General features: G+C 46.9%; 1 protein-coding gene across 1 annotated transcript; it reads left to right on the forward strand.

Annotated features, from left to right (window-relative positions):
- Window positions 1–22: 22 nt before the first annotated feature.
- Window positions 23–13,224, forward strand: CHCHD4 (coiled-coil-helix-coiled-coil-helix domain containing 4). The gene is made up of 3 exons (XM_080674118.1): window positions 23–232; window positions 7,544–7,642; window positions 12,016–13,224. The coding sequence occupies exons 1-3, from the start codon at window positions 211–213 to the stop codon at window positions 12,318–12,320; spliced, it is 426 nt and encodes a 141-aa protein (XP_080530244.1). The 5' UTR covers window positions 23–210; the 3' UTR covers window positions 12,321–13,224.
- The last annotated feature ends 786 nt before the right edge of the window (window positions 13,225–14,010 follow it).

The raw sequence follows: 14,010 nt of genomic DNA on the forward strand, positions 1-14,010 counted from the left end.
CGGCCTGCTGGATATTGTAGTTCCTGCTGAGGAGTCTCCAGGCTGGGGCTGGAAAGGCGCGGAGGCAGGCGCGCGGCGGGCAGGCCTGGAGGGGGCGGGTTCACGTGGGCCTCGGAGCCTCCCGCCCTACCAGAGAAGAGGTCACGGCGTGAAGCCGCCGCTGCCGCTGCCGCCGCTACCACCGCGAGGTCTGAGCGCTAGGCTGCAGCCATGGCCTACTGCCGGCAGGAAGGTAGGGAGGGTGAGCTGCCGAGGAGACCGGCCTACGAGGGCCTGCCGGGGTCTGCTGCCTTCGCACGCTTGGGCACCCGGCGACCTCACTGCCGGTGCGGGCAACCCGAGGCTGCCCGGGGTATCCTCCTGGGGACCTTAGGAGCTGGCTGGGCGGCGGGGTTGACACCCCCGTTTTGCAGATGAGAAAATCGAGACTGGGAGGAACGAGGCTGTTCCAAGGTCACACAGAGGCTCGAACCCGGACCTCAGAGGTGCCGGCTCGCGGGAGAGTTCATAAACTAGACCCGAGCGGGTAAGGGGAGTGCTGAGCACGTTTCCTCTGGCTCGAGATTGGGAATTTATTGTCACTCTTACCACACACCACGTGTTACCATTTGCACGCGCCTTGTAACTGTCCTGAAAAGTCATTCGGGTTAGGTGTGATAGAGTGGTAGAAGTACCGGCAACAAAAACATTTTTAAAATATATTTTTATTGATTTCAGAGAGGAAGGGAGAAGGGGATAGAGAGAGATAGAAACATCAATGATGAGAGAGAATCATTGATCCTCTGCCTCCTGCACGCCCCTACCAGGGACCGAGCCCGCAACCCGGCATGTGCCCTTGAGCGGAATCAAACCCGGGACCCTTCAGTCCGCAGGCGGACACTCTGTCCACTGAACTATACGGCTAGGACAACAAGAACATTTTTTTGAGTCCCAACTACTTATCCGGCATTCTTCAAGGAGCTTTATAGGTTTATCATTGATCTCGCAGCGACCTTTGTAAGTCAGGCTCAGTTAAGACCGAGAGTGACTTGGCTAAAGCCACGTGATGGGTAAGTCCTGGAGCTGGGGTTTAAGCCCTAGCAGTCTGGTTCCAGAACTGCACCATCCAATCTGGTGCCCAGTGGATTCCAGGGAGCCCTCTTCTGGGAGGACACCCCCCACACCCCATCCACACACACACACACACACACACACACACACACACAGAGTTAGAGTTCAGAAGCCTCCAAGCCTGTTTCCAAACTTGTAAAATGAGAAGTTAAAAGAAGTTGGTCTTCATTCATTCAGCAGATATTCATGAAGAACCTTCTTGATCCCAGGTGATGGGGATGGTGGACACCTGAGAAGCTACAGAAAGAGTTGGAACTCACCCAGAAATTCTTTGGTGAATGAATAAATAGTCCGGCTCCTTCAGTTTAATTCGGGGAATCGAGCCCAGAGAAGATGACCTACCCAAGGTCATAAATCAAGTTAGGGAAACAGTCTAAAATGTTAAGCCTTTTTCCTCACCCCACCTTGCTTCTAGATTCCTCCTTCTTTCCTGGGTCATAAAGCCATGATAATCATTGATGTTGCTAATGAGTACGATTTAAGTAGACTAGTGCTTAACTGTGCTGTGGATAAAAGTCCACTGCCCTTGCCACTCCGTTAAACAATGGGTCTCCTGTTCTTAATTTTCTTTCTCTGAATCTCTCATTTCAAGTAATTTTGAGCCTTTGGGTATGATGAGGCTGTGCAGATTAAAACCCCTCCTTGCCCTTGAGGATTTCTAGGAATCACAGGTTATCTGGGAAGGAGAGGTAGGTTCCTTCTTCCACCAAAGCATCGATCCTTATCCTTTCTGAGTTCAAAGATCTCTTAGTTTAGGGATGAGAATTAAAAGCACTCTTAATCTAGTTTTTATCTTATCCATACCCACTGTCTCTAAATCCCCAACTTTTTGGGGTTTTTCTACCCACCAATTTTTTTTATGCTTCTCCTGGGACTTAGAAAAATGATCACCAACTCCTTGCCCTGTAAGGCCTTAAAAGCTAAGAGAATTTAGGTGGGCTATATTCGCCATATTCCCAAGATCTAGCACATGGCCTGGTCTATAAATGGGTGCTCAAATGTTTATCGAATAAACTCATGCACATACCTGCACTCTGTTCTTATTGAATCACTTGCCTGTGCAATTTTACTTCACCTCCCAGCCTTAGGTTAAAGGCCTTCGCTTGCATTCAAGGCATTCACAGCATGGCTCAGCCCACACTTGCCTGTTCTTTCTTTAGTTTCCTCCTTTTCTAACACTAAGCCTGCCCTCTCCTGTTCAGTCAGCAAGCATTTACTGAACCCCTGTGACATGCCATCTACTTCATGTTAGTAGTGAGTGACCACAGGTGACAAAATCTGCCTCCATGGCCTGGTGGACACTCCTGGATTGGATATGCTCAGAGATTCTGATGCAATGATCCAATGCATATCCATGCTCCCCTTCCGGGGAAAGATGAGGCCACCCACCCAATAGGTTGTCTAGGTGCTTAATGGTGATAATCGTTCTGTCTTCCTGTCCCTCTGCTGCATGTTCTAATCCAGAGTTCAGTTTCTCCACTTAACTCTTTCAACAAATATTGATTACCCACTATGTTCTGGGCACTGTTCCAGGCTCTGGGGGTACTGCAATGAATGGAAAAGACAAACCCTTGTCCCTAAGGAGCTGACATTTCACTGAGGGAGATGGGTGGTAAATAAATATATAACATGTTAGGGGAGGAAAAGTGCTTTGGAGAAAAATAAAGCAGGATTACAGAGATGCAGAATGGTCAGGGAAGGTGGCATCCTAGCAGGTGGTATGAAGACATGCGAGGGAGGTGCTAGTGGAGGAGGGAGCCTGTGCAAAAGGCCCAGAGGGATGTGTGTGCTCCGCATATTCAAGTAAATGCAGGAAGGTGCTGGAATGTGGGAGCAAGTAGTGGAAGATGAGGTCATGCCCTAACCAGTTTGGCTCAGTGGATAGAGTGTTGGCCTGCAGACTGAAGGGTCTCAGGTTCGATTCCAGTCAAGAGCACGGCCCTAACCGGTTTGGCTCAGTGGATAGAGCGTTGGCCTGCGGACTGAAGGGTCCCAGGTTCAATTCCGGTCAGGGGCATGTACCTTGGTTGCGGGCACATCCCCAGTGGGGGGCGTGCAGGAGGCAGCTGATCGATGTTTCTCTCTCATCGATGTTTCTAACTCTCTATCCCTCTCCCTTCCTCTCTGTAAAAAAATCAATAAAATATATTTTTTTTTAAAAAAAAAAAAAGAGCACGTACCTTGGTTGTGGGCACATCCCCAGTAGGAGGTGTACAAGAGGCAGCTGATCAATGTTTCTCTCTCATCGATGTTTCTAACTCTTTCCCTCTCCCTTCCTCTCTGTAAAAAATCAATAAAATATATATTTTTTTAAAAAAAAAGATGAGGTCATGTGAGGGATGCAGATCTTTCTAGACATATTGGTACTAAAGCTAGAACCAACCTCATTTGATGATGGAATTGTGAGAGAAGACAGGAGTCGAGGGTGGCTGTACAGAGTAAAACTCCAGAGTTAGGGTATCTTGGTATCCAACTGCTTGACCAGGCCTGTTCTCAGCCCCACTCTAAAGTCCTGCTTTCAGAGAGACCCCTGGGTCCTTGGATTCCCACCCTTCCTAGGGTCCTGGAGTGGGGATTGATTTTCTTCTAGTTGACTGCCTCTCCTTGTGAGCCTTGGGTCTAGCGTCTCCATTTATTGCGCCAGAGACACTCTCTGTCAGCTTGTCCATGTCTAAAACTACTGACATCTCTCGCCTCTGATTGCCTCTTTTCCTGGCCATTTTATCCTTGTCATTTGAGTGGGACTTCAGTTGAAAGCAGAAACTTGTTTCACTTTCTTTTTTACCATGGTAGGTAGGCTGAGCTGGTGAGGGGCCTGTTTTTCTGAATCCCCGAAGGAGGTGCCTGATTACCCCACTAGTTGGCATTCTTGGGACTGGTTTTAAGTTGGCATGCTCAGGCTTGGCTCTTTCTTTCACAGTTAGGACTGTTAGGAGTAAGTAAGCATTGTCCTGGCATTCACTTTTAAACATTCCAGGAAGCGAAAGGCCTGGGAACATGTATATTTCTTATTATAAATCACAGTATCACATCCGTCCATCCAGCATAACCTCTCTAAGAGGGATGTCCAAGAAGATGCTTGCGAGGACTCAGCCCTGTGGGAGGGACCTGGAACATTCTCAGTGGGACTGTACTAGGCCTGGGACTCCCACACTGGCTGTGTATCACAGCTACCTGTGAAGCTAGGGAGCAATGTGAACATGCCAGAGAGCTTGATTTAATTTTCGTGGGTGAGGCCTGGCCTCTGGACCTCATTATTGGTCTGGGTCTAGTTGAGGTCTTGGCAAACAAAACTGTCAGAGCTGAGCTGAGCAATTTGCTGTCAGCTTATTCTGCTTAGCATTCAGCATTTTTGCAGGTTGCTTTCCAGTGTTTTGAAAACGACAGGACCACCAGGGTCGTTAGTTAATGTGCCCTGGATGCTTGGCCCAGATCCTTTCCCAGGCCACGTGGGGAAAGCAGTCTTCTCTGGGATAAAATGTGAGGTGTGGAGGCAGAGACCAGCTCTGGGCATGGAAACTTCAGGTAGGCTGAGGTCCAGTCCCTCTGCACGCCGAGGGTCACCTGTTGGTACTGTTACCCCGTGTGGAAAGGATGTGAAGCACCCAGGTGCCTTCCTCTGTCCCCTCAACTGTCCTTTTCCCTGGAAGTGTTCTGCTTCCTGCTGTCACCCCAAGCCTCTTTCTTAAATGTGGCAGCCCAAGCTTGCCCCCACCCCCAAATAAAAGTATGAAATAGTAAGAGAAAATGCCAGCAGCTCTCAGAGAGCCACATTTCTGCAGGCCTGGCCTCTGCTCCCACAGTAGCTAATTCACTCCAGGCCACTGACTAAGGCTTGTCCAAGGGCACATTTGGATGGTGCCTGGAGAAGTCTTAAATGCCAGGCATCTCCCATTCCCTCAGATCTCCTGGGTCACGGGGGGTAGTTAGGGCTATAGAATTTGTCTTTCCCTTCAGCAGGTGGGTACCAGTAGCTTAGAAAAAAACTTATTTATGCACTCAGCAAACATTCATTGACTTAATTCTAAGCTTCTTGGTCAGGAATTGGGTCAGTATTTATTGTGCAGAACATTTATTCCTGCCCAAAGCACACAGATCTCAGGATAGAGTCCAAGTGATGCTGAGTACTCAGTGTCAGGCTGTCATTACTATTCTTATGTTTGTGTGTTTGGGGACAGTGTAGGTGTGTGGAAAGGATCTCCACAGTGTGGCTTTTGGAGTCGCAGAGCTGTATTCAAATTCCAGTCCTGTATGAGCAAATCACTTCTCACCTTAAAATGGGGCTCCTTCCCTAGCCTGTATGGCTCAATGGATAGAGCCGTCAGCCTACAGACTGAAGGGTCCAGGTACGATTCTGGTCAAGGGCACATGCCCAGGTTGTGGGCTCGATCCCCAGTAGGGGGCGTGCAGGAGGCAGCTGATCAATGATTCTCCCTCATCATTGATGTTTCTCTCTCTCCCTCTCCCTTCCTCTCTGAAATCAATAAAAATACATTGGTTGTTTTTTTTTAAATGGGGCTCCTGCTGTCTCCTGTGAGGTAATGACAAGATGGCAGGAGCTAGCTGACATGTAAGACCCAGAGGGGCCAGCCCTCCAGGGACTGCAGAGCCAACTGATGACCATGCAGCATGTGTGGCTCTAAGGAGAAGGTGCTCCCCACTCACCATGGGAATATCGGAGAGATACCTGCTGTGTAGTTAGCTGATGGCCACAGGTTTTAGGAAAGTGAGGTCAAGTGCCAGCAGCTACAAGGCGTAGAGGAAGGAGTCCAGTAGGTGAGGTCCCTGCCTTGCTGGTTGATTTTGAGTCACCACTCTGGGCTTTGCTTTTTATGCTGTAAAATCAGGGCCATAAAACTTTATAGGTTCACCAAAAGGTTAGTTGAAGTGAACCATGGAATACACCCATCCTGGTTCATTCTGATCTTCTTTTCTGTGCTTCCCTTGAGGAGAACCTCATATAAAATGCATTTGGCCCGACCGGTGTAGCTCAGCAGTTGAGCATCCACCCAGGAAACCAGAGGCCACCGGTTCGAGGTCAGGGCACATGCCCGGGTTGCAGGTTTTAAAGAGTAGTTTCTCAGACACTATAATCTTATGGGTCTTGGGACATGGGTGAGCCCTGTTGGTTTTCAAAGTTAGATGTTGGAGGGCTCATCTCTCAAGTGTGTGTCTTACAAGTTGGGATGCTCAGTGTGGGTCCATCCCTTCGCTCCTCAAGGAGAAACTCTGGGTTTTGAGTTCTCTCCCTGTTGTGGGTCACTGTGATGGGGGCAGGATTTATGGCGAGATTGTGTCCAGGCCTCTCTGCCTCTCCTGCTCACTTAGATGCAGTTTTCTTCTCTTTGCCCAATGTGCAGTTGTCACCAGCCAGCCTAGGTTTTTCAGTGTGTGTTTTTAGTGTATTTTTATTGAAAATACACATATATATATATATATATATATATTTTATTCATTTCGGAGAGGAAGGGAGAGAAACATCAATGATGAGAATCATTGATCGGCTGCCTCCTGCACGCCCCCTACTGGGGATCGAGCCCACAATTCGGCATGTGCCCTTGACCGGAATAGAGCCTTCAGTCCACAGGCCAACGTTCTATCTACTGAGCCAAACTGGCTAGGCCAGCCTAGGTTTGTTTTTGTTTTTGTTTTCCAGCCCAGGTTTTTTAAAAAGGAAATTGTTCCACATGAACCTGTAGATTCAGTATGTCCATGGGGGAAGGAGAGTTCAGACTCTTTCTATATCATCATCTTGAACCCTCTTCTTTTTCTTTGGCTTTTTTTCTGGCCCTCATGCTCCACCCATTCACACCCACACCCCTGCACAGTGAGAGCAGCTTGTGTATCAGGTGGAGGTGCCCAGCAGCAGGCATTCCCAGCATCCCTGAACTAGTAAGCCGTCATCATGCCACAAGTATTATCTGAACGCCGGCTGCTCGAAGATCCCTGCAAGGTCTGGGAGGAGGGGGAAATACTATTTAGATGTGGACAAAGTTGAAGTAGAGGAGGGGCTCACAGGTTGATGGGAAATAACATGGACAGTTAGACTGCTCCTTTCTTGATGGGAAGAAGAAAGATTTGTTGCATCACTGGAATGTCAGCCAATTTGGGGACTAAAAGCAGCTGCATTTGTTAGGATTGGGGCATCTCATCTCCCACGTGGAGGATACCTATGGTGGGCAGGGTTTGCTATCATCCTCACCCAAGACCTTGGTGGAGTTTTCGTTCCAGCCACAGGTACTCAGTAAAAGCAGCTGCTAAACTGTGCATTGTGCAGTCAGTGACTCGGCCCAGGGAGAGCAGTTCGATGGTCACCTAACTTTGGGGTTTCACTTGGGACATTCTTCAAACTTGGTGTGCTTGCCTGTTTTGGATGTAGGGCTGATTTCACTGCTCTTGAGTGAAAGTTTCTTCCTCTGCCCTCAAACACTAGGGAAGGATCGAATTATATTTGTGACCAAAGAAGACCATGAAACTCCAAGCAATGCAGAGCTGGTGGCTGACGATCCCAATGATCCATATGAGGAGCATGGTGAGTGACGTGGGGCCTCCCAGGCACCCACGGACATGTACTGAGGGAAAAGTTCATTGTTCAAAAATGTTCTCCCATTTTGCCCTAGCCAAGGCAGGTATGCATCTCAGCCATGGACCATCTCTCAGGACAGTGGGTTCATCTTTCTCAGAATTGTAAGGGGCTGTTTTGGGCCCTTGTTCTGATGCACTTCCCTGGCCATTAGGCTAAAACCTAAGATTTTCTCCTTACTGAAGTCTTCTGCTTCTTTTTCTTAGTTTTTGCATTGGCTAAAGCTGCTGGTTGGATGCTTCCCAGTGACTATGTTTGGGGAAAGGGTGTCAGTGGATTTTAGCAGTTCCAGGTAGGTTAAGGTGACAGGAATCCCCCTGTTCAAACAAGTTACCGCACTGAATTCTGCCACATCTGCAGACTATTAGCAAGCAAGTACCTAATAGCCACACACCTTGTTCTGTGAGGTACTTTCTCCTGGTAAGTTCCCCAATAAGCACCTTGCCCGAAAAACTCACTTGAGATAGAGGGACATTGTTCTAGCAGCAGGATTCAGCTAACTAGTTACACACAACTCGGTTAATGGTCACTTGGGTATCACTCCAAAGACTTTGGACCGTTGGACTCACTAGGACTTACCCAGCCTGTGTGTAAGACAGCTGTGTAGGTGCAGTATTCATACATAGTCCAAGTTTCATAAATAGTACTCACTCCACCAATCTAAAGCCTTTTCTGACATCCCTGGTGATAACAAACAAGCCTTTAGTGTTGATTGGTGATACACATGGTTGAAAGAGCTTGAAGGAGCTGCCTGTAGAGTATGGGCTCCTGATTGGAATTTTTCAAATGCTAAGAATAAAGTGTATGTTCTTAGGTAGGTCACTGTTTACTACCCAGCCTGCTCCTAGGGATTAGAGGAAAGCTCAGTAGGCGTTATCTAGCAGCTTAAGGGGACAGTGGGAAGTGCAAACATTATACAAAGTGTTAGATTTCTGAGAATCACAGATATAGGAGTAATCTTAAATCATCCTATCTGATAAAGAGGGGATACGCAAATTGACCGTTATGCCATAACAAAATGGCCACGCCCACAGCAGAGGCAGGGATTCCATAACACAAGATGGCTGTGCCCACAGCAGAGGCAGGGATCCCGTAACACAAGATGGCTGCGCCCACAGCGGAGGCTGAGTTCCCATAACGAGCCTTAATGAGCAATCAGCGGAGACCTGAGGCTGCACCCCCAGCCTGGTGGGGCTTGACAGGGGACCTCATGCTGTGCCCCCCGCCTGGTAGGGTTTGACGGGGGACCAGGGCTTGACAGGGACCTCAAGGCATGCCCCTTGCCCCAGCCCATGCTGGGGGACCTCAGGCCGCACCCCCCACCCGGTGGGGCTTAATTGGGGTGGAGCTGGCCGGGTCTGGATCTAGCCCAATGGAGGTGGGCCAGCCGGGTCTGGGTCTTGCACTATTTTGAGGCGCATGTGGGTGGGCGGGGTCGACTCTGATTCCCATGGTGTGCCCCAGACTCTGACAGAAGGAAGATTTTCATATACAATTTACTAATTTTCTTTGATCTCTGACACTTATATTATAGAGAAAGGGACCAAATAGCAATATTAAAATATTTCTTCTAATTAATTCCCTTTTAATGTGCACAAATTTCGTACACTGGGTCACTAGTACTCTTATAAAGAAAAGTAAATCACATAAATTCTAGTCCTTTGCCTGTCTTTAGGTCCATATTGGTTAAGTACATTTCTTTAATTGATTGAGACTCTGTAGGGCCTGCAGGATAAATCAGGTTTGGTTTTGTCTGCCTCATAGTGTTTTTATAAAAACTGAATGTGTCTGCTTTTAGATTGTGCATTCCCGTACTTCCTGAACTATTACTTTTAATGTTAGCATTATGATAATATTTCTTTACCATTACACTTGTTTTTTTCTCCTACCCGCTTGTCATGCTTTCTTGACAGTATGCTTGCTTGGACCCTATAGGTATTTGCCTTTGCAACCCCTTCTTGTGAATAATTGTGTGAGGAGGTATATAAAACAGAGAACTCTGGGACCCAGGTTCTGAGCTCTCAGTTGCAAAATTACTAGTTTTAAAACATGCTGCATCTACGCTTAATTTAACATGTTGAAGCTACCAATGATGTGTTTTTACAGTGTTTCCTGAAGTGCAAATTGGCTTCATAGTGTCCTCTGAAGAACTAATGCATTCTAGCTCACCTTCCTCTGATAAACAGTGGTACAAGGACTCCTTCAGACCTAATTATTACTTCTTTTTTTAAAGAATAGTAATAGTCCTTTTTTAAATTAACTAGATAGAGAGGAAAGGAGACAGAGAGAGAGAAACATCAATTTGTTGTACCACTTATCTATGCATTCATTGGTTGTTTCTTGTATGTGCCCTGACCAGGGATCAATCGCACAGCCATGGCACATAGGGACGACACTCTAACCAAATGAGCTAACGAGCCAGGGCCTGAACTATTACTTTTTTTTTTTTAATATATTTTTATTGATTTCAGAGAGGGAGAGAGATAGAAACACCAATGATGAGAGAAAATCATCAATCGGCTGCCTCCTGCACACTCACACGGGATCGAGCCTACAACCCAGGCATGTGCCCTGACCAGGAATCGAACCCTGACCTTCTGGTTCATAGGTTGACGCTCAACCATTGAGCCACACCAGCGGGGCTGAACTATTGCTTTTAATGTTAGCATTATGATATATATCTTTTGCAAACTCTTTGTGCAGGTGTGTTAGCATTGTTGAGCATCCAGGGGGCAGCATTTGTATATGCTTCCAGCGCTGACAAGGCCTGCGAAATTGGGAGCGGTGGTGAGATATGGAGCAAAGAGCATGGGCTCTGGGATCCTAAGGGCCCTCGCTGTAGTCCTGACTTAGACCCCACTGAACCCTAGAAACCTCATGTGTAAACTAGAATTAGAAACACCCACTGCAGCAGGTTGCCAAAAGGATCATGTGATTAACCACATGTAACTTAATGCACAAAAATGTGCATCGCAGCTGTCGTTGGTGCCAGTGGTGAACTGCCTGCCAGTCTCATTGCCATCCTTTCTGTTAGCCTGTTTACTAGTGAGGAGCCGCAGCAGCAGATCTGTTGATCACTGAAGTTTCTAAGGTAGAATTAAGAGACAGGGTTCAGCCTGGGCCTAGGACTTCGGACACTAGCTCAGAGCGCCAGACCTGGGTATTTCCCTGGAGTGAAAAATCATGTGTGATTTCACTGGGCCCTTAAGAGTCTTTTTTTTTTTTTTTTTTTTTAATATATCTTTATTGATTTCAGAGAAGGGGAGACAGGTAGATATATCAACGATGCGAGAGAATCATCGATCAGCTGCCTCCCACACACCTCCTACTGGGGATTGAGTGCACAATCCGGCATGTGCCCTGACCAGGAGTCGAACCGTGACCTCCTGGTTCATAGGTGTCGACGCTCAACCACTGAGCCACACCAGCTGAGCAAGTCTTTCTTAAAGAGTGCTCTCAGTCTCTGTAGTCAACTTATGTAAGAGAATTCTATATGAATCATATTTCTGTCCATGTCTGTCACAAAGCTGAAGTTAAGCCATCATCTTGAAAGCATTTTGGAAAACTAGGAAATACTATTTAGATGTGGACAAAGTTCAAAGATGAGAAAAAATGTAAAGTTAAAAAGTTAAGTGAAAATCCGTCTGAAACCTCAAACTCTCCCCAACACGTATACAATGCAACAATTTGGTTAATGTAGTTAGTCTCCCTCCAAGTTTCTCATTTTTATAAGAATGGAACCACTTTGGTACGCCACTAGCCTTTTCCTTGTAAAACATGTCCTGGACATCTTCCCAGTCAGCACAGAAGGATCAAACTTCTGGTTTTTACCAGTCCTCACACTGTGTGTGACTTCTGAGAGCAGCCACAGAGCCAGAGGGGCTTGAGGAGCAGCACCCATGGGCGGGGAGCAGAGATTGGAAGGAGGAGGTCAGCTGTGGCCTCAGCCTGTTAAAGTGTTTGGGCTTTCCAAAGGTTCTCATTAACCATCCAAGTGATGGCTTCTACTTTGGACTAAATGGATTCCAGTAGGTAGTTCTTAGAGCACAGCCACAGTATGGGACGTGGCTTAGAATATAGGTTAGTGTTGCACGTGGAGAAAGTAGCCGATGGTGGCTTTTCTCCAGCTGAGCCCGGATTGCTGGATTTGCTCCAGGCATTTGAACCCGATATAAGAGATAGGTCCTCAGGCAAGTGCCTGCCAGGCAACAGTTCATACTGTTCAGCTCTTACGTGGCCTGGGAGGACAGGACTTGGTTTTGCTTGTTCTGAAACCTTCAAGAGCATCTCTCACATTTTCCTTACCCACCTTCCTGTTCCAGGATTGATCCTGCCCAATGGAGACATTAACTGGAACTGCCCGTGCCTTGGGGGAATGGCTAGTGGCCCCTGTGGGGAACAATTCAAGTCAGCCTTTTCCTGCTTCCACTATAGCACGGAGGATCTCAAGGGATCAGACTGTGTAGACCAGTTCCGGGCCATGCAGGAATGCATGCAGAAGTACCCAGATCTCTATCCCCAAGATGAGGAGGAAGAGGAAGGGGAAGAGAAGAAGCCAGCAGAACGTTTAGAAAAGGCAGCTCCCGCTGAGGCCACTGCAACCAAAGAAGAGAAGGGGTCAAGCTAATGAAGGCCGTGCTGCAGCGCTGGCTCCTGGCCTTCCACTCAGAGTGACATGAACCTTTTGCAGATGCCTTTCGGTCACTCTCCAAGAAAGTCTTTCCCTCTATGGTTCTGTGCACTGCAATGTACAAAATAACTTATTTTGATGATCAGGGGTTTTGGCCCCTTGACATATACACTGAAAAACATGGGGTTATATGTCTGTGTATCTCACATAACTCTACCAGTGACTGTGGCTACTGCTTTCGAATTCTCCTCTGAGATTACCTCTAAGTTTGCCACTTTGAAATAATGTGCTGAATACTCTCAGCAACTAAAAATCATTATCTAGCAGTGTCTCTTGTGAGTGAGCTGATTTATTCTGATTCATTATTTCCCTTTTAGTAGATTTTATACCCGTTTGGGAAATGAAATAGAAATAAAAACATCTTCCTTTAAAAATGCTGGAATGGGGCCATTCCTAATACAAGAGGCCAGATAATCAGATACTTATTTCTCAGAAACTATCTTGACCTTGAGTATATGAGGTATTATGCTTCATTTCTGATACATTTTGGTTTCCGTTTTTATATTGAGTCCCAGGTTTTCTTTCTAGCGAGTGGAGCTTTGGACCCTCGACTCACAGACACTTTCTTAAAAGAAGAAGCTGGTTTTGCTGTTCTTGTTATTCCAGAAGACCTGGTTGGGGCCTGTGTTCACACTGGCTCTGGCTCAGCCTGTTCAGATGCAATATTCTTGAGAGGTGGGGACCTACATGTTACCAAAGTAGTGACCAAGAAGGAAACATAAATTAAAAGGAGAGCACGGTTTTACCTGATTTTGAATGTATCCTTTCTTTTTACTGGTTGAACATGTTTTTGATGTAGGGAAATATAAATTATGAAAAGTTCAATTGAAACTGCTCCTTGACCAAATTTTATATGTTGAGTTCATATCAAGCAGTTTTTGTCTGTGAACAGATGCCTTCCTAATCCATTAGGTGGAGCGGGCTCTTCCCATTTGAAGATAAGGAACTAAAGCCCTCGTAGGTTAAGTAACTTGCCCAAGGTGTAACTGCAGCTAGACAGTTTTCAGGCTGTGATGCAGTAATGCCTCATTTGTCCCAGGTGTATTGGTTCTCTATTGCTGTTAAAAAAATTACCTTAAAACATAGCAGCTTGAAACACATTTCTTATCTCACAGTTTCTGTTGGTCAGGATGTTGGATTTGCCAGTGGTCGGCAAACTGAGGCTCTTTGGCCCCTTGAGTGTGGCTCTTCCACAAAATACCATGGCCTGGGCAAGTCTATTTTGAAGAAGTGGCGTTAGAAGAAGTTTAAGTTTAAAAAATTTGGCTCAAAAGAAATTTCGATCGTTGTACTGTGGATACTTGGCTCTGTTGGCTAATGAGTTTGCCGACCACTGGATTTGGCTTTGCTGGCTCCTCTGGCTCAGCCTCACCCTGAGATCAAGGTGTTGGCCAGGGTTGCATTCATCTTAGGGCTTGACAGGCTTTCAAAACCACTCGGCTGGTTTGGGGCAGGATTCAGTTCCTTGTGGCTTGTTGGATTGAGGCCTCAGTTCCTCACTGGCTATTGGTCAGAGTCCTCCCTCAGTTCCTCGGCCTGTGGGCCTCCTTAGGTCAGCTCAGCATGGCAGGTGGCTTCCATCAGAGAGCAAGATGGAAGCCAGAGCCTTTCGTAAATTAATCTCGAA

Source organism: Plecotus auritus, assembly GCF_963455305.1.
Source record: "Plecotus auritus genome assembly, chromosome: 6".
NCBI lineage: Eukaryota > Metazoa > Chordata > Mammalia > Chiroptera > Vespertilionidae > Plecotus > Plecotus auritus.

Coding starts and splice junctions, on each gene's coding strand:
- CHCHD4 (XM_080674118.1), top strand. CDS start 211: ATGGCCTACTGCCGGCAGGAAG. Junction 233..7,543: donor GGCCTACTGCCGGCAGGAAG/GTAGGGAGGGTG, acceptor CTCAAACACTAG/GGAAGGATCGAATTATATTT. Junction 7,643..12,015: donor TGATCCATATGAGGAGCATG/GTGAGTGACGTG, acceptor TTCCTGTTCCAG/GATTGATCCTGCCCAATGGA.